The sequence below is a fragment of the Coregonus clupeaformis genome, chromosome 23, assembly GCF_020615455.1.
Source record: "Coregonus clupeaformis isolate EN_2021a chromosome 23, ASM2061545v1, whole genome shotgun sequence".
NCBI classification, from domain to species: domain Eukaryota; kingdom Metazoa; phylum Chordata; class Actinopteri; order Salmoniformes; family Salmonidae; genus Coregonus; species Coregonus clupeaformis.
The window spans coordinates 59,005,284-59,025,380 of record NC_059214.1 but is presented as its reverse complement, the minus strand read 5'-3'; the positions used below and the strand labels follow the sequence as shown (position 1 = coordinate 59,025,380).

Sequence of the window (20,097 nt, the reverse complement as noted above, 5' to 3'; positions counted from 1 at the left end):
AGTCCGGCCTCTGGCTGAGCCACTCAAGGACATTCAGAGACTTGTCCCGAAACCACTCCTGCGTTGTCTTGGCTGTGTGCATAGGGTCACTGTCCTGTTGGGAGGTGAACCTTTGCCCCAGTCTGAGGCCCTGAGCGCTCTGGAGCAGGTTTTCATCAAGGATCTCTCTGTACTTTGCTCCGTTCAGCTTTCCCTCGATCCTGACTAGTCTTCCAGTCCCTGCCGCTTAAAAACATCCCCACACTATGATGCTGCCACCACCATGCTTCACCGTAGGAATGGTGCCAGGTTTCCTCCAGATGTGACGCTTGGCATTCAGGCCAAAGAGTTCAATCTTGGTTTCATCAGACCAGAGATTCTATACAGTTTAAGGTACTTTACCGTATCCATTTCAGTAAGGCTAGATTGTCCAAATTCTACCCAAATATTGATGGTACATGTGACAGGTGTAAAAGCTCCTTGGCGGACTTGACCCACATGTTCTGGTCCTGTCCCCATCTGGCAGATTATTTGTCCACTATTTAAAACCCTTTTTGAAGCATTTGATATAAAGTTGCAGCCTAGTGCAGAAATGGCTGTTTTTGGAGTACCAAACAACAATCCTTCTCTGACCAATAGTAGAGTGTTTGTTTCTAAATCTCACGCTTGACAGGGACCTTCGATGTTGATGCTGAGCGGGAGAAAAATGGGCACCCGATTTGAGAGACACTGGTCTACTTTAGGGGTCTAGGACTATTTCTGTTCAGGCATACCACTGGTCTACTATAGGACATTGATTATATTAAGAGTGTATTTCTGTTCAGGCATACCACTGGACTTTGCTTCAGACTGTGTGTTTGTTTCCATTCAGGCGTACCACGGCCACCACCATGCTATGGAGGTCCTGGTTCAGTCTCTGCTGGATCTAGACGTGAGGAACAGCCAGGGGCGCACCCCTCTGGACCTGGCTGCCTTTAAAGGCCATGTGGAGTGTGTTGACGTCCTCATCAACCAGGGAGCCTCCATCCTGGTTAAAGACTTCACCCTGAAGAGGACCCCCATCCACGCTGCAGGTACGCATAGGATATCACGTAAGACCTAGAGATTCTAAAATTCAAAAGTTTTCCTTACCAAGATGGACATTTGTTTGGTCATGTTGCTAGGACGCCAATGTCCACTCTAGGGATATTATATAGTATAGTGTGAAAATGCCCACTACACACTGATCTAAGGTAATTTTTTGTCATTATTGCTGAGGATCTGGGGAGGGTAACCTGATCCTAGATCAGTGCACAGGGGGACTTCTATCCAGAGCCAGGTACACAGCTAGCAGGTGACAGGCTTCGAGGGCCTCAGCCCCAAAATGTTTTATTATCTGCTGTGTTAACATCATGAGGATGTCATCTACCAATACCACTGTTCTAGAAATCTGTCTGTTCATGTGAAGGTAATAGTCGTCCAGCAATCAGCTCATATCCTCTCTGTTTAGCCTCCTCTAGCTACCAACGGTCAATCATCTCACATTCTTATATCCTCTCTGTTTATCCTCCTCTAGCTACCAACGGTCATTCGGAGTGTTTGCGTTTGCTGATTGGAAATGCTGACCTCCAGAGTGCAGTGGACGTTCAAGACGGGAATGGACAGTAAGTCAATTGGGTTTTGGATACAATTCCTGAAATAAAGAGATTTTGACACTAGGTCTACGTCCCAAATGGCACCATATGCCCTACTTTGTGCACTACTTTAAACCAGAACCCTATGGGCTCGGGTCAAAAGTAGTGTACCATATAGGGAATAGGTTGCCATTTGGGACTCAGCCTGGTTATTAGCAGTTTGTAATATGACCTTGTTGTCTTGTGTATCAGAACCCCTCTGATGCTGTCGGTGCTGAGCGGACACACAGACTGTGTGTACTCACTGCTCAACAAGGGAGCCAGCGTAGAAGCCAAAGACAAGTGGGGCAGAACAGCGCTACACAGAGGGGTGAGGAGGAGAGCTGGCTGTATACGCTCACACACAGAAAGAGACGGGGAGGCTCAAATATACATATTATCTTCAGAAAAGTAGTTGTCCATGTGTAGTGGTGTATTCATCCATGTAGGGGGACCTGCCTCCAGACATCATTTGTAATAATTGATGATTCATTATTATATCATTGATTATTAGTTATTCAAATCCATTCTTGTCTCCCCGCCCTTCCTCCCAGGCGGTGACGGGTCATGAGGAGTGTGTGGAGGCCCTGCTGCAGCACAGCGCCAGCTTCCTGGTTCGGGACTGTAAGGGGCGGACCCCTGTCCACCTGGCGGCGGCATCCGGACACATCGGGGTGCTGGGGGGGCTCCTACACGCCGCCCAGTCAGTGGAGACCCTCCCCGTCATCACAGACAACCAGGGCTACACGCCACTACACTGGGCCTGCTACAACGGTACGTACTGGACTAACGGAACACTAGATATTTTCTGATTTTCTCTCTTCAGCACTGTAAACATGTCCCTGAATTAGGCAGGCCATACAACGGTACGTACTGACTAACTGGACTGTAGCTCTGTTCTCTCCTCCATGAAGTGTACACTCATTCACTCCCTCTTGTGGCTTGAAAAGCATTCGATTGGTGTGGACGGAGCCATGTGGGGGGGAATGAACAAGACTACAACAGAATTAGGGGGTTATGACTCTCAGTGGAGGACCTTACACTGAAACAGGACTTTGTCAGGGATTGACATAGCATATGTTGTAGCTAAAACATCTTTTGTGACTTCACCATTGTCAGATGTGTAGCTTTCTCTGAGAGTATTGTTGTGGTCTGCAGCGATGTCATCTTTTTCCTGTATGAATCAATCTTCCACTAGGCCATGACACGTGTGTAGAGGTGCTGCTGGAACAGGAGGTTTTCCACAAGACCGAGGGCAACTCGTTCAGCCCCCTCCACTGTGCTGTGATCAATGACAACGAGGGGGCTGCAGAGATGCTGATTGACACTCTGGGGCCGGCCATTGTCAACGCCACTGACACCAAGAACCGGTAACTACAGCACATGACAAAGTCCTTTTTCTTCTGGAGAATAATGTTGTCTGGGGAATAAAATGACCTCTGGGGTTGGATGAGGGATTGTAGATTACTTTTAATACATCTATTATTGATTTTATATTTCTATGGTATAAACAGGGTTAATTGAACAAACTTGTTTATAACAGTCCTACATGATATCGGTGAAATAAGTTTCCTCTCTCTCCAGGACCCCCTGCATGCGGCGGCTTTCACAGACCACGTGGAGTGTCTTCAGCTGCTGCTAGGCCACAACGCCCAGGTCAACTCCCCCGATGCCTCCGGGAAGACCTCCCTCATGATGGCTGCTGAGAACGGACAAACCAACGCTGTCGGTACGCAGCCCCCCTCTCCTCCGCTTTGCCTCGCCCAGCCGGCTTAAGTTCAACATGTCTGTTTTACATTTTAATAAGTCGCTTAATTTCCTAATTGAGTTTCTTTATGTTTCTCTGTCTGTGTCAGAGCTGTTGGTGAGCAGTGCCAAAGCAGAGCTCACCCTGCAGGATGCAGTCAAGAACACTGCTCTTCATCTGGCCTGCAGTAAGGTGAGCATCCCCACATGAAGATGACGTTCATCTGAACAGTTGGCTCTCTCTGGTTAAAATTTTGGTCTGACATGTTTGACTCTGGTTTTTAAAGGGGCATGAAACCAGTGCCTTGTTGATATTGGAGAAGATTACAGACAGGAACCTCATCAACTCGACTAACGCAGCCTTACAGACGTACGTATGGTTCAGCTGTATTAATTGGGCCAGAAGAATTAGAAGAAGTGCACTATATAGGGAATAGTCTGGCATTTGGGAGGTATCCTCATTTGCTGCTGGCTAATCTGACGGTACTTTCTCCTCAGGCCGTTACACGTTGCAGCCAGAAATGGTCTGACGGTGGTGGTTCAGGAGCTACTAGTGAAGGGTGCTAGCGTGCTAGCAGTCGATGAGAATGGTAAGATCCATAACGCTAACACCGTTTTCTTCTGTACTTCTCTTCTCAATGTGTCCACAAATGTTTCTCTCTAGTCCACTGTTTGGTTATTGTCTTAACTTTGTATCTCCTAGCCTGCTGTTATTTCATGTTTTTCACCAAAAGTGTTGTAGTAAACGGTGATGCTCCTGAAGTGACCCTCTGCTGTTCTGTTTGAACCCCTCAGGTTACACGCCTGCCTTGGCCTGCGCCCCCAACAAAGACGTGGCGGACTGCCTGGCACTGATCCTGGCCACCATGATGCCCGTGTCCCCCTGCAACCCGACGCCCAGACTGTCCTTCAGTGCCATTAACCACTACACCACCAGCCCCTCCAAGAGTGTGACCTTCGACAGCCTGCCCGTGCTGCGCAGCGAGCACAGCTCCTACTGCAGCTTCAACAACATCGGCCACCGCGACCACGATGGAGGCTTCTACAAGGATGAGGAACTCAACGACTCAGACTCAGAGACATACTGAGGGGGGTGGTGGTCGCTGCCCAGGAGGGGAGCCAAGGGCAGGCGGATGGACAGTGAAGTGGGGCAGAGGCCACAAACAAATACACACATACACACCGTGTCTTAAATCACCACAGCCAGCTTTGGGAGGGCACGAGCCGAGACAGTCCGCACAGGAGCCTTAAGAGTCCCGCAGATGGAGAGAGAGAAATGGAGGGAGGGAGAGGGGGAGGCACAACAGGCTGGCTGGCCACACTCATCCTCTCGTACCACCAGGTGTCCTTCCAGCAGATACTGGACTTCAGAGGAACTGCTGCTGCTATACCCCACCATTACCTTTACCCACAAAGGTCCTAAACGGTAGAAACTGTCCAGCCAACAGACAGACGGACACCTTATGACGGCAATAACCTGTAATCCAAGGGGATAGTAGCACTTCACTGAGTGAAAAACAGACATGGACCAAAAGATGTGGAAGAAGCCTTTTCAAAACCTGTTTTGACAGTAGAAATGGGATTGAGCGTTTTGGGCTAAGAAAAAACATAAGGAGTGATGTTTAATTTAAGTTTTATGAGAGTGATGGTCATGTTTATCCGCACACTAAAATAGTCAGAACGCACCTAGCCTCTTGTCTGTAATCCATGTGGGAGGAGGGGAAATCATTTATTTTTTATGAACAAACATTTTAATAAAATCATTCATGTCTTAAGCTCCTGGCCCTCTGTGGGAACCAAAAAATCGTAGTATTTGCTCTCATGAGTAATTTCAAAGAATTTCCATCCCCAATGGCACCATATTGCCTTTATAGTACACTACTTTTGACCAGGGCCATAGGGTTCTGGTCAAAAGTAGTGTACTCTATAAAGAATAGGGTGCCATTTAGATTTTGCATTTGTATGTGAGCGACAGGACTTTTTACATTTGCGTTATTAAACCTACCTGTCCTTTGCCCTCTAGAAAATATTTTAGAAAGTAAATTATTAATTCATGTATTCTTTCTTGTGATATTTATGTCATCATTTTGTGCCTTCTTTAGTTACTGAGGGGAGGTTAGGAGAGTAGAGGCAGCTGTATGAGCGAAAACAATGATGCACACTAAGTACTACAACGTTTGTGAAAAGCACTGATACTACTAAGTCTCCGGAAGGTGGTCAGTGACTCCGCTGTCCTGGCGTCCTGGGGGAGCTTGTTCCACCATTGGGGTGCCAGAGCAGCAAATAGCCTTGACTGGGCTGAGCGGGAACTGTGCTTCTGTAGAGGTAGGGGAGCTAGCAGGCCAGAGGTAAATGAACATAGTGCCCTCGTTTGGGTGTAGGGTCTGATCAGAGCCTGAAGGTAAGGAGGTGCCGTTCCCCTCACAGCTCCGTAGGCAAGCACCATGGTCTTGTAGTAGATGCGAGCCTCAACTGAGCGGGGTGACATGAGAGAACTTGGGAAGGTCGAACACCAGACGGGCTGCTGCGTTCTGGATAAGTTGTAGGGGTTTAATGGCACAGGCAGGGAGCCCAGCCAACAGCGAGTTGCATTAATCCAGGATTAGGAACTGTGCCGCTTTCTGTGTAAGGTAGGGTCGTACTCTGCAAATGTTGTAGAGCATGAACCTGCAGGATCGGGTCACCGTTTTGATGTTAGCAGAGAATGACAGGGTGTTGTCCAGGGTCACGCCAAGGCTCTTTGCACTCTGGGAGGAGGACACAATGGAGTTGTCAACCGTGATGGCGAGATCATGGAACGGGCAGTCCTTCTCAGGGATGAAGAGCAGCTCCGTCTTGCAGAGGTTCAGCTTGAGGTGGTGATCCGACATCCACATTGATATGTCTGCCAGACATGCAGAGATGCGATTCGCCACCTGGTTATCAGAAGGGGGAAAGGAGAAAATTAATTGTGTGTCGTCTGCGTAGCAATGATAGGAAAGACCATGTGAGGATATGACAGAGCCAAGTGACTTGGTGTATAGAGAGAATAGGAGAGGGCCTAGAACTGAGCCCTGGGGGACACCAGTGGTGAGAGCACGTGGTGCGGAGACAGATTCTCGCCACGCTACCTGGTAGGAGCGACCTGTCAGGTAGGACGCAATCCAAGAGTGAGCAGCGCCGGAGATGCCCAACTCGGAGAGAGGGAGAGGAGGATCTGATGGTTCACAGTATCAAAGGCAGCGGATAGGTCTAGAAGGATAAGAGCAGAGGAGAGAGAGTTAGCTTTAGCAGTGCGGAGAGCCTCCATGACACAGAGAAGAGCAGTCTCAGTTGAATGACCAGTCTTTAAACCTGACTGGTTTGGATCAAGAATGTCATTCTGAGAGAGATAGCAGGAGAGTTGGCTAGAGACGGCACGCTCAAGAGATTTGGAGAGAAAAGAAAGAAGGGATACTTACTTGTCTGTAGTTGTTGACATCGGAGGGATCGAGTGTAGGTTTTTTGAGGAGGGGTGCAACTCTCGCTCTCTTGAAGACGGAAGGGACATGGCCAGCGGTCAAGGATGAGTTGATGAGCGAGGTGAGGTAAGGGAGAAGGTCTCCGGAAATGGTCTGGAGAAGAGAGGAGGGGATAGGGTCAAGCGGGCAGGTTGTTGGGCGGCCGGCCGTCACAAGTCGCAAGATTTCATCTGGAGAGAGAGGGGAGAAAAAAAGTCAAAGCATAGGGTAGGGCAGTGTGAGCAGGACCAGCGGTGTCATTTCACTTAATAAATGAGGATCGGATGTCGTCAACCTTCTTTTCAAAATGGAGAAGGTGGCAAAGAGCTTCCTAGGGTTAGAGGCATAGGCTTGAAATTTAGAGTGGTAGAAAGTGGCTTTAGCAGCGGAAACAGAGGAAGAGAATGCAGAGAGGAGGGAGTGAAAAGATGACAGGTCCGCAGGGAGTCTAGTTTTCCTCCATTTCCGCTCAGCTGCCCGGAGCCCTCTTCTGTGAGCTCGCAATGAGTCGTCAAGCCACGGAGCAGGAGGGGAGGACCGAGCCGGCCGGGAGGATAGGGGACATTGAGAGTCAAAAGATGCAGAAAGGGAGGAGAGGAGGGTTGAGGAGGCAGAATCAGGAGATCGGAGGGAGAAGGATTTAGCAGAGGGAAGAGATGATAGGATGGAAGAGGAGAGAGTAGCGGGAGAGAGAGAGCGAAGGTTGTGATGGCACATTACCATCTGAGTAGGGGCAGAGTGAGTAGTGTTGGAGGAGAGCGAGAGAGAAAAGGATACAAAGTAGTGGTCGGAGACTTGGAGGGGAGTTGCAGTGAGATTAGTAGAAGAACAGCATCTAGTAAAGTTGAGGTCAAGCATATTGCCTGCCTTGTGAGTAGGGGGGATGGTGAGAGGGTGAGGTCAAAAGAGGAAAGGAGTGGAAAGAAGGAGGCAGAGAGAAATGAGTCAAAGGCAGAGACGTAGGGAGGTTAAAGTCACCCAGAACTGTGAGGGGTGAGCCATCCTCAGGAAAGGAACTTATCAAGGCATCAAGCTCATTGATGAACTCTCCAAGGGAACCTGGAGGGCGATAAATGACAAGGATGTTAAGCTTGAATGGGCTAGTGACTGTGACAGCATGGAATTCAAATGAGGAGATAGACAGATGGGTCAGGGGAAAAAGAGAGAATGTCCACTTTGGAGAGATGAGGATTCCTGTGCCACCACCGCGCCGACCAGATGCTCTTGGGGTATGCGAGAACACATGGTTAGACGAGGAAAGAGCAGTAGGAGTAGCGTTTTCTGTGGTAATCCATGTTTCCGTCAGCGCCAAGAAGTCGAGGGACTGGAGGGTAGCATAGGCTGAGATTAACTCTGCCTTGTTGGCTGCAGAACGGCAGTTCCAGAGGCTGCCAGACCACTAGGTTTTATGGGTATTATGACTGTGGGACTCTATAGGGCTCCAGCCAAAAGAAGTGCACTATATTGGAACTAGGGTGCTATTTCGGACACAAGCATAGATATGATGCATTATTATGTGACCATAGAAATAGAATCACTAGAAAGGATAGAGCCTCTGACCTTGGCAATTTGACTGGTAAACTGAACTGTACACCTGATATGATGTTCTGGTGATTCTATTTCTCTGAATATGATGCATTATGATGTGACAATGAGAGTTGGGTTAATGGTGCTCTCAAGGCAACTGGGAACTCGAAAAAAATAACTAGGTCAAATCATGACGTCCGTGAACTTCAGGTCGGAAAGTCGGAGCTCTAGAAAGATGCCAGAGTTTCCGACTTGGAATTCCTTTTTACATTTTGTGGTGGTAATTTTACCCCCTTTTTCTCCCCAATTTTTCGTGATATCCAATTGGTAGTTACGATCTTGTTACGATCTTGTCTCATCGCTGCAACTCCCCAGCGGGCTCTGGAGAGGTGAAGGTCGAGTCAGGCGTCCTCCAAAACATGACCCGCCAAGCCGCGCTGCTTCCGACTTGGAATTCGAGTTGGATGACTGTTCAAAACGATTTTTCCCAGTCGGAGCTTGTTTTTTTTCCTATTTCCCAGTTGTCTTGAACGCACTGAAGTCGGAAGTCAGAGATTTCCCAGTTGTTTTGAACACGGCAAAAGGCGACACAGTAGGTGACATCTAAACATGACTTTGTGCTGTCTTTCAGAGGTCAGAGGTCAGTGGGAATGACCTCACCCTCATAGACCTGGATGACCCCATCAATGAAGCTGATGTTATGAAGGAAGTCAGGTAAGTGATTTACACTAATGACACATTTGTGACTGGTTACAGGATCACATAGGCCTACAGATACAGATTCAGTAGTAGGTCAAAGGTCACCGCCTATGGCGAGGTAGGCCCAGAGCCATGTATTTAGAGAGTTGGGACATTGAGATATAAACTCAGCAAAAAAAGAAACGTCCTCTCCCTGTCAACTGCGTTTATTTTCAGCAAACTTAACGTGTAAATATTTGTATGAACATAACAAGATTCAACAACTGAGACATAAACTGAACAAGTTCCACAGACGTGTGACTAACAGAACAAAGGGGGGGGTCAAAATCAAAAGTAACAGTATCTGGTGTGGCCACCAGCTGCATTAAAGTACTGCAGTGCATCTCCTCCTCATGGACTGCACCAGATTTGCCAGTTCTTGCTGTGAGATGTTACCCCCTCTTCCACCAAGGCACCTGCAAGTTCCCAGACATTTCTGGGGGGAATGGCCCTAGCCCTCACCCTCCGATCCAACAGATCCAGGCTCTTCATGGCAGAACACTGACATTCCTGTCTTGCAGGAAATCACGCACAGAACGAGCAGTATGGCTGGTGGCATTGTCATGCTGGAGGGTCATGTCAGGATGAGCCTGCAGGAAGGGTACCACTGAGGGAGGAGGATGTCTTCCCTGTAACGCACAGCGTTGAGATTTCCTGCAATGACAACAAGCTCAGTCCGATGATGCTGTGACACACCGCCCAAGACCATGACGGACCATCCACCTCCAAATCGATCCCGCTCCAGAGTACAGGCCTTGGTGTATCGCTCATTCCTTCGACGATAAACACGAATCCGACCATCACCCCTGGTGAGACAAAACCGCGACTCGTCAGTGAAGAGCACTTTTTTGCCAGTCCTGTCTGGTCCAGCGACGGTGTGTTTGTGCCCATAGGCGACGTTGTTGCCGGTGATGTCTGGTGAGGACTTGCCTTACAACAGGCCTACAAGCCCTCAGTCCAGCCTCTCTCAGCCTATTACGGACATTCTGAGCACTGATGGAGGGATTGTGCGTTCCTGGTGTAACTCGGGCAGTTGTTGTTGCCATCCTGTACCTGTCCCGCAGGTGTGATGTTCGGATGTTCCGATCCTGTGCAGATGTTGTTACACGTGGTCTGCCACTGCGAGGATGATCAGCTGTCCGTCCTGTCTCCCTGTAGCTCTGTCTTAGGCGTCTCACAGTACGGACATTGCAATTTATTGCCCTGGCCACATCTGCAGTCCTCATGCCTCCTTGCAGCATGCCTAAGGCACGTTCACGCAGATGAGCAGGGCCCTGGGCATTTTTCTTTTGGTGTTTTTTCAGAGTCAGTAGAAAGGCCTCTTTAGGGTCCTAAGTTTTCATAACTACCGTCTGTAAGCTGTTAGTGTCTTAATGACCGTTCCACAGGTGCATGTTCATTCATTGTTTATGGTTCATTGAACAACATTTTACATTTTAGTCATTTAGCAGACGCTCTTATCCAGAGCGACTTACAGTTAGTGAGTGCATACATTTTCATGTACTGGCCCCCCGTGGGAAACAAACCCACAACCCTGGCGTTGCAAGCACCATGCTCTACCAACTGAGCTACAGGGGATACTAGCATGGGAAACAGTGTTTAAACCCTTTACAATGAAGATCTGTGAAGTTATTTGGATTTTTACGAATTATCTTTGAAAGATCCTGAAAAAGGGACGTTTTCTTTTTTGCTGAGTTTATGTATACATTACATGACACAGTAGATATCCATATGACAGCTGGCTCCCCATGGGCAATGTTGACATTTCAAACAATGCTATGTAACTGAACATCTATAATTATAATTTACTTATAATGAAAGGATAAATGAAAGGCTCCAAGGCGCTTACATGGAGTCCTTTTAAAAGTTGGCAGAATTCTCTAAATATTTGGCTCTGGATAGGCCGAGTCATCTCAAGAGTATTGGAGCCATAGAATTTGAGTGATTCTATTCTAATTCTAGAATGATTCATTCTAATTCTATGATTCTAATTCTATAATTACACATCCTCACACTCACATTATAGCAGTGACCTAAGAGAGATTCCTTTTTCTCTATCTAGATCCCATAAAGATCACAGAGAGGCTGAGAGACTGACCAAGTTGGATGAGGCTGTTCTAGACACAGATACCCCAACTCAGTCACAGGAGGTTGAAGAAGAGAGTGAGTTGGACGAGGCTGTTGCCATCCCATCTCAGTCGCAGGAGGTTGAAGGAGAGAGTGAGTTGGACAAGGCTGTGGCCATCCCATCTCAGTCGCAGGAGGTTGAAGGAATGAGTGAGTTGGATGAGGCTGTTGCCATCCCATCTCAGTCACAGGAGGTATGGTGTATTTTTCTATTACATGTATGACATTTCATTGAGATATTTTGTGTTTTAATGACGCAAAATTGAATTCCAGCCTAACTCAGCTTTCTGTTGTCGCCATCAGGCTGCAGTGGTGACCTTCACTACCGTGATCCACAAGGATGAAACTTCCCAGACCAGCCTCACCCTCAGCAGGGGAAAGAGAAGCTACCCAGACCTACACACCTTTGTGCAGGACATGAAGGACGAGTAAGTTGCTCTTTGGCTTCCCCATGCATCCCCTAGATATGTTCCCTATCTCAATTGCATACTCCTCGTGTCCTCTCTTCTCAAAACCCATTGGATGAGAAAGCCAGAGGTCCTGCCCTTCTGACCTTCTCATCCAATGGGTTTTGAGAAGGAGGCGAGGAGATTGAGAGTCTCCCATAGTCTCGGGCCAATACAAAGGACTCAACGGACCAAATAACCAATCAGGGATGTCTGGGTGTGGCCTAGTTCCATAGAGGTCCATCCATAACGTAGTCTAAGATAATAGAGGTAATGTCCATCCATAACGTAATCTAAGATAATAGAGGTAATGTCCATCCATAACGTAATCTAAAATAATAGAGGTAATGTCCATCCATAATGTAATCTAAAATAATAGTGGTAATGTCCATCCATAACGTAATCTAAAATAATAGATGTAATGTCCATCCATAACGTAATCTAAAATAATAGAGGTAATGTCCATCCATAACGTAATCTAAAATAATAGAGGTAATGTCCATCCATAACGTAGTCTAAGATAATAGAGGTAATGTCATGTAGTTCATTGTGTACTTGCATTTATTTACTTTTCAGCCATTGGAATCTGCTGAGTGAGAATATGCGTGCCGGGGTGAGTTATAGTCACCTCTAAAGTAGTTAATGTTGGTAAAATGGACCAAACATTCATTTGTGGAAATCCTGCAAGACCTTTAATCCTGAACCACTGCTTTAATTGACTAGCTTGAGTAAATGGTTCTACGTTTTATATCAGTGCAGCCCCTTTAACAAACTAACTCTGTATGGTCTTTTAACATTGCAGATGAGCAGACATGAGTTTAGTGCCAAGTGCATGGATATTGTAGCATGGGTGATGGAGTCTACATCCACTGTGGTTGTTCCCGCCCTTGACCTCACCATGCAGATAGAGCTCTCTGATTCGCCAAGCTCTTCTGGATCAGGAAGTAATGAGGCAGGAGAGGTGACCTCTCTTGGCCGCAGCGTCAGATTCAGCTGTAGTGGAGGACCCAGCAGGTGCACCAGCGCCAGAACCGCCTGCAGCACACGCACTCCCACGCCTTTCCCCTCCTCTCACAGGTACCTAGCCCTATCCCCTCCTCTCACAGGTACCTACCCCTATCCCCTCCTCTCACAGGTACCTAGCCCTATCCCCTCCTCTCACAGGTACCTAGCCCTCTCCCCTCCTCTCACAGGTGCCTAGCCCAATCCCCTCCTCTCACAGGTACCCAGCCCTATCCCTTCCTCTCACAGGTACCTAGCCCTATCCCCTCCTCTCACAGGTACCTAGCCCTCTCCATGCCTCTCACAGGTACCTACCCCTATCCCCTCCTCTCACAGGTACCTAGCCCTATCCATGCCTCTCACAGGTACCTACCCCTATCCCCTCCTCTCACAGGTACCTAGCCCTATCCATGCCTCTCACAGGTACCTAGCCCTATCCCCTCCTCTCACAGGTACCTAGCCCTATCCCCTCCTCTCACAGGTACCTAGCCCTATCCCCTCCTCTCACAGGTACCTAGCCCTATCCCCTCCTCTCACAGGTACCTAGCCCTATCCACGCCTCTCACAGGTACCTAGCCCTATCCCCTCCTCTCACAGGTACCTAGCCCTATCCCCTCCTCTCACAGGTACCTAGCCCTATCCCCTCCTCTCACAGGTACCTAGCCCTATCCCCTCCTCTCACAGGTACCTAGCCCTATCCTCTAAAAAGTTTACTCTAAATGTTAATGTTTGGACTGAGTGTGGTTTGAGATGGTTCACAATGCTTCCTTTGAATAACAATAACAAGGTTGAGTTTGTGTCCCAAATTCTTGGATCATATTTTTTTATTTTGTTACCATGTACTATTAATTTATGTTGTGCATTCTGCAGGTGTTTGATCTCTTTGCTGAGTGAGGACAAAGAGCGATATGTCTCCTCACCTGAGGGTGGCGATAGAGAGATGCGACACAGACCACACTCAGCACCACTGAGATCTGTGTTTGGCATCTCTGAGGACTCTGTCTTCGACATGGTCCAGAGCGGCCAGTTGCAGAGTGACATCGTACCACTGCCCAAACGGAGTAGACAGGAGAAATACAGACCTAGCAAAATGTCAACGGACGGCAAGTTTATGATGGGTATTGTCGAGTTGGTTATAAACCTTCTCAACTCCAGATTGGCTGAGCTAATGCGAAGTGTCAGTCAGGGAACTCTAGTTCTGCTGACTGGAAGTATCTCAGCAAGTCAACAGTTTGCCCAAGAGATGCTAAGCATGGCGACTTCTAAGATGTATTCCCATGCCATAGAGCATATTGCGCTCGGCCACAAGTCTCCCCCTTGAGTTAGAGAGGGAGCTTGAGGCCATCTTGGGTCCTCTGGCTGGACAGGTCATAGTCATCATCATAGATAGCATCATCAAGGCTAAAACCAACGGAGGAAATGAGGGGAGAGCGACCAGCCCCTTGACCTATTTTCTAACTGCCATTTCGGCAGAAATACAAAGCCTAGTGGTTCACAGATCGGCTAGCAGACCATCCACCAGACTGTCCAACAACGACCCACTGCTGAACATTTCCAAGTCGAAGGTCTTAAGATCAGTTCTGCTCAAAATGGCAGAGCTCTTTGGCCAAGGTCCAAGTGAAACCTGTCTAGTTCCACTAGTCCAGAGTCAGTCCAACAACTCCATTTGCGACTGGACTGTGAATGCAGGCACCATTCATCCAAGTACATTTCTGTCCGACAACAGAATGACAGAAGTGTCATCCGATGTTGTGGATCTTGTACTTGAGGTTTTTTGGATAACAGGATTTTTGGATAACAGGAACCCGTCAAGGCCACAGAGTGCCTGCTCCCACAACTCAGCTAGTGGAGCAATAGATATGAGAGCTCTTGCTGGGGACTTGGTCAGACAGGTGTCTGTCAAACTCAGCCCGTTTGTCTCTGACAGTCAACTCTCCACCATGTCCATGACAGATCTGTCATCATCTTTTTCTGACTCCACCTTGAAGCAGTTGTGTTCTCGCTCTGCTGTTGCTCTGGCAACTGCCTGTCAAGCAATCAAAACAGAGCTCGAGAACCAGAGACCTACCAACCTGGCAGCCAGAGACCTACTATCGTCTCTGGTAGAGACCATTGAGGACATGGATATCTCTGACATCCTCCAGGGCCCGTCGGCCATTTTGGAGGAGGCTGCTGTGATAAAGCACCCAGAGATGTCCACCTCGACAATATACAGATCTCTGCTTCTCGACTCATCTCTCGCCTCCTCTAAGATGGTCACTGAGAGCATTATCTTCAACAACCCATGTCCATCAGAGGAGAATGTGAGTATTCAGAAGGAGCTCCCTGCTGATAAAGTTAACATCCTCCATGGTCAACCAGTGGAGGAGTATATTGTCAAAGCTGAGCAATGCATCATTCAGGTCATTCAGGATGCAGCTGTGACATATACTGCTGCGCTGGATAGAACCGACTCTTGTGGGAAACTGTCGGAAATCCTATCTGTCCATGTTTCCTCAGAGAATATTGAGGAGGCATCCTCTGATCTCTTTGGTGGAATTATTTCCGACCTGCATGAGGTATCTGAGGTCAATAAGGCCTCCATGCGTACGAAATCAGGTCGCAAAATGTTTTGGGTGGAAGTGAGTTCAGGTTCCCAGATGATTTATACCAAAACCCTGGACAAACTAAGGAAGCTGTTCACCTCCCACCATCTCACTGAGGGAAAAAATACTCCTGTGCAAATCGAGCTCTCTGCAACTGGACTACTTGTAACTGAGGCCACTGTGGAGGAATCTCCTGTACAGAAGACAGACAGTAAGACCCCTTCTAAGTTCTCAGCCTCAGCCCACCAGCTCACCCTCGACACCTGCACTAAAGGGGTAATCAAACAGGTGATCTCGGTGCTGAGGGTGGACACTTCAAAGGAAGACTGCTCCGCTTCCGTTGGGGAGAGCACGTCAAATTCATCCTTCGACTTCAACCAGAAGTTGGACTCGATAATTTCGAAATTGGAGGACCTCACCATTTCGAGTGACGTGACGTCAGCCGAGATTGCCACACTCACGCGATCTCTTAGTGCAGCCAGCAGAACCTCTAACATTTCCATCCAGAGCTTTCACAGTGCTGAGTTCCGAGCTAAGGCCAAACACATTGTGAGTGAGACCATTCTCAGAGCTGCTAGCAAAGCCAGCCATTCTTTGCTACAGAGCATGCCTAGCACCACCTTCTCACACCATGCGGTTTCTACAGCCGAAGATATAGTAAATATTATCATGCAAGACCTTGAAAGTGTATCCCAGTACACTGTGGATGACGCAGACTCCTTCCCACTAGGAGAGAAAAAGCTGGAGTCCCAGCTCAAACCCAGAGTTGTCTTTGACAACTTATTGGATGCTGCTCAAACCATGTACCACAGAGTAAAGGATAGACTGAACATCTTTTTCTCTTTTCCACCAGTGTCAGTCACCACAGCCAAATATGTGCTGGACTCCACCCCTGTGGAGACACTCAGACGTTCTAAGTCCGCTGACACTGCTCTTGTTGAGGACAGGAGCCGCCCTCCGTCTGTGAGAAGTGAGAAGCCTTTGTCAAAAGTCTGTTTGGCTAAAAGGTCTAAAGCCCTTCTGTCTTCGAGTGGCTCTTCAACAGACCACCATGTAATTGACACATGCAGTGAGGATTTCACTCTGCCCACCAGGAGTATGTCAGTTGTGAGCAACAACAGTTTGAAGAGAGCCTCTCCTCTCCACGGCAGTGGATTGAGTGAAAGTTGCAAACCTCTTGTGGCTCTAAAAGACGTAACAGTGGCAGTCAGCCAAGAAGGCTTTAGCAAAACTGCAAAGAAGACGCTCAGCTTGATCCTAAATGTGATCAAGTGTAGAGTGGCCAACTCTGAGAGTTCATCTGTTGGGCAGATTGCAAGTGAGGAGTGTCTGATAGCCACTAACATGTTAGACTCTGTACTGGAGAGCCTTGACCAGTTGCCTGACATGAGCGCTGCCGATGAGATCACAAGGACAGAATCCCATACCTCTATCGCAATGGATGAGACAGGTTCACGGTCAACGCTTGTGAGCCAACAAGAAATAAACATATCTGACACCAATATCATAGTGAAAACTATAATGGACACAATGAAGACGGACGACCCAGAGATGACTTCAGCAGAAGAAAATCTGGATAGGCTCCTGTCAGTTGAAGCCCTTCAAGGTGCGTCTGGCAACCTGATTGCAAAGGTCCATGGTCTCATTCAGGAGATAACCATAAACCGCCAGCTTCAATCCATGGTTGGCCACAGAAGCCTCTCTCAACCAGCGCTGCCTAAACCAGCCCTGAGGAAGCTGTCAAAGGACGATGCCTCAGAGCTCATTTACAACTTTGCCCAGACTTCTGTTAGGAGACTCCTGGGGCAGTGTATGGGAAGGCCTATGCCACCATCGGCTGAAATGGTTTTGGATCAGGTCATCAAGTTGATGACAGACGTGGTGATGGACAGCCTGACTTATGTGTCCAAGTCTACAATGGAGGATGGTAAGTGAAAGTACCTATTTTCATCTGCATAGGACTTAATTGTAACATGATGCTCAATACATTGCGTTTTATGATGTGAAATTCACTGGTTGTGTCCAAAATGGCACCTTCTTCCATATTTAGTGCACTACTTTTGACCAGACCCTATGGGTCCTGGTCAAAAGTAGTGCACTATAAAGTGAAGAGAATGCCATTTGGGATGCAGTGACTGACTTCAATGGCTGCGTCCTCTTCTCCCAGTTATTGTACACAGATCGGTCACACTAGCGTGCTCTTCTCACTCAGACACCAGCAATGCCACAAGTGACATCACTCATGGTGTTGTAGCTGACCTTAATGCTACTGAGGAATTCCCTGCCAGGAGCCTTAGCCCGGCTGATGTAAAGGCTGACGGCATGGCCCGTCTTCCCTCTGCCAGAGGGGAAGAGACTAAGAAGAACAGGAAGTGGCGTTTCCTACCGAAAATGCATAAGTTTCCAAAGATCATGATTAAGGTAGGGTGCTCTGTGTTTTGAGATTACCTCTGTAAGGCAGGGCTGACATTTACCCTACAGATTCACTACACCCCTATTGTCTCTCAGCATTAGAACAATACTGTTGTCATTGTCTTTAGGAGGTTGAGTGAGGACGCTGTAATGCAATCCTAATACACATGGGAGAGAGTCAATGGCTATGTCCCAAATGGCACCCTATTCCCTATATAGTGCACTACTTTTTACCAGAGCTCTCTGGGCCCTTGTCAAAAGTAGTGCCTTACGTAGCGAATAGGGTGCCTTTTGGGATGCACACTCTGTATTTTACACAGGCTCAGTTGTCCTGATGTGTTTTGTCAACAGCTGTTCAAGACAAAAGGGGAACCGAAGAGACACCCTGAACAGGATGCGCTGCCTACCAAACGTCTCAGAGAGACTCATATTTCACAGGGTAAGTGATAAGCATCGATAATGTCATATTGATGTATCACCCTATGACAAGCTTGTTAAAACAGTGACAACAGATACAGGCAGACCGACGGACAGACATGCAGACAGACAGGCAGACTGACAGGCAGACGGACGGGCAGACAGACAGACAGGCAGACAGAAAGACAGGCAAACAGGCAGACAGACAGACGGACAGGCAGACGGACAGGCAGGCAGACAGACAGACAGACAGACAGACAGACAGACAGACAGACAGACAGACAGGCAGACGGACAGGCAGGCAGACAGGCAGACAGACAGGCAGACAGACAGACGGACAGACAGGCAGACGGACAGACAGGCAGACGGACAGGCAGACAGACAGGCAGGCAGACGGACAGACAGGCAGACAGGCAGACAGGCAGACAGGCAGACGGACAGGCAGGCAGACGGACAGACACAAACACACACATTCATTTTCTGATTATGAAATGTTCTTATGACAGATGCTGAGTGTGAGGTTCCAGAGGTTCCATCCACTCCCCCTCCCAAGGAGGACCTGACAACCACACCGGCCCCTGCTCCCCAGGAGTCCCAGTCCCGTAAACGCCCACTCATAGTCAGGGTGTTACACGCTCTCTCCAGAGCCATCTCCAAACCATTCAGAGGAGCTTCTGGGAAGAAGAATTAGCCAAATGCCTGATTTTATTAATATGATATTTTAATCAGAGCCTTTATTTAATAAAACAATACTGCATTGATTTCTGTCTATAGTAGTCTTCATGTATGTGCAAGATAACGGTAAAGTACTTCAAACCACATAGTCAAAAGTATTCATAGTGAAGTACCGTTTATGATTATTGATTGTGGAAATACACATAATACAGAAAAGTTGTTGTCACATATAAAGACAGACATAAAGGAGAACTCCGTAGACCAGTCACATTCTCAAGCCATAACTAAATCCATGAATGGATCTCCTATAAGATGACAGGAGAACATTTGTAACACTTTCTATGAAGCCTATATCTATAATGCATACACTCAAGTCATTTACATTTTACATTTTAGTCATTTAGCAGAAGCTCTTATCCAGAGCGCACTTACAGTTAGTGAGTGCATACATTTTTTTTTCATACTGTCATACACTCATAATGACTTAATTGAGTTAAGTGTTAAGTTAAGTGCAGTTATAAACACATAATGAGGGCTTATTATGTATTTCTTGCAATAAAAAAGAAAAATGCTACTAGTTTATTAAATATTCATGACTGCTATTGCACGGCTCATGTCCACACTTCTGTACAATAGGGGGCAGTAATGCACCATAACGTTGGATGCCAACTGCCTATAAACCCCACTGAAGAAGAAAAAGCTACTCATGTAATGCATGCTGGAAAGCAGACAAAAACTAATGATTTGCAAGAGATCTAAACACGATTTATAAGCTACTGAACAACAAGTCCAAGAAATCATTGCTAACCGCGTTTGCACTTTGAACAGATTTCTCGACAATAATAATGGAAGATGTGACTGGGGCTCAGCTCATTGCAGAGGCACTAAAAGCTCAGGTGAAGTGTGTGCAATTTATATAAAACAGTGTTCTACTGTGTAACCGTGTTGCTAATAATATATTAGTCGCTGATCATGTCCTTGGCAGTGAGAATGTAGCACTACGAGTTGTGAAAGTGTGCCATAGGTCATTGCACTGGTATAGCTAACTATTAATATTGTTGTAGAAAAACATTTAGATGTTTATGTGGAATAGTATATGTTAACACCCTTGTTGATGCATGCCAATGTGTGTGTCAATGCAAAGAAAATCTAAACTACATTGTAACAATTCATATACAATTCAGTATGAAAATGTATGCACTCACTAACTGTAAGTCGCTCTGGATAAGAGCTTCTAAATGACTAAAAATGTAAAAAAAAAGGTAAATATACTGTATCTACATGTATCTCTCTACAGAATGTAGAATATATG

At 47.3% G+C, this 20,097-nt stretch overlaps 2 protein-coding genes across 3 annotated transcripts; both read left to right on the top strand.

Annotated features, from left to right (window-relative positions):
* The first annotated feature begins 819 nt into the window (after positions 1-819).
* LOC121576565 (serine/threonine-protein phosphatase 6 regulatory ankyrin repeat subunit A-like) lies at positions 820-4,797 on the top strand. Its single transcript, XM_041889801.2, has 10 exons — positions 820-1,052; positions 1,535-1,622; positions 1,845-1,962; positions 2,186-2,405; positions 2,830-3,001; positions 3,200-3,360; positions 3,488-3,570; positions 3,665-3,747; positions 3,876-3,967; positions 4,173-4,797. Exons 1-10 carry the CDS (start codon positions 875-877, stop codon positions 4,463-4,465), a joined length of 1,488 nt encoding a protein of 495 aa, XP_041745735.1. The 5' UTR covers positions 820-874; the 3' UTR covers positions 4,466-4,797.
* Positions 4,798-14,630: 9,833 nt separating this feature from the next.
* Positions 14,631-19,200, top strand: LOC121565416. 2 transcript variants are annotated; one of them, XM_045206783.1, is made up of 4 exons: positions 14,631-17,208; positions 17,494-17,702; positions 18,045-18,132; positions 18,617-19,200. In XM_045206783.1, the coding sequence occupies exons 1-4, from the start codon at positions 14,637-14,639 to the stop codon at positions 18,799-18,801; spliced, it is 3,054 nt and encodes a 1,017-aa protein (XP_045062718.1). In that variant the 5' UTR covers positions 14,631-14,636; the 3' UTR covers positions 18,802-19,200. The 2 variants fall into 2 exon arrangements, with proteins under 2 accessions (XP_045062718.1, XP_045062717.1); XM_045206782.1 differs by having other exon boundaries at positions 17,449-17,702.
* Positions 19,201-20,097: the final 897 nt, after the last annotated feature.

Coding starts and splice junctions, on each gene's coding strand:
- LOC121576565 (XM_041889801.2), top strand. CDS start 875: ATGGAGGTCCTGGTTCAGTCTCTGCTGGATCTAGACGTGAGGAACAGC. Junction 3,361..3,487: donor CGGACAAACCAACGCTGTCG/GTACGCAGCCCC, acceptor TGTCTGTGTCAG/AGCTGTTGGTGAGCAGTGCC. Junction 3,968..4,172: donor GCTAGCAGTCGATGAGAATG/GTAAGATCCATA, acceptor TGAACCCCTCAG/GTTACACGCCTGCCTTGGCC.
- LOC121565416 (XM_045206782.1), top strand. CDS start 14,637: ATGTCCATGACAGATCTGTCATCATCTTTTTCTGACTCCACCTTGAAG. Junction 17,209..17,448: donor CAAGTCTACAATGGAGGATG/GTAAGTGAAAGT, acceptor CTCTTCTCCCAG/TTATTGTACACAGATCGGTC. Junction 17,703..18,044: donor TTCCAAAGATCATGATTAAG/GTAGGGTGCTCT, acceptor TTTTGTCAACAG/CTGTTCAAGACAAAAGGGGA.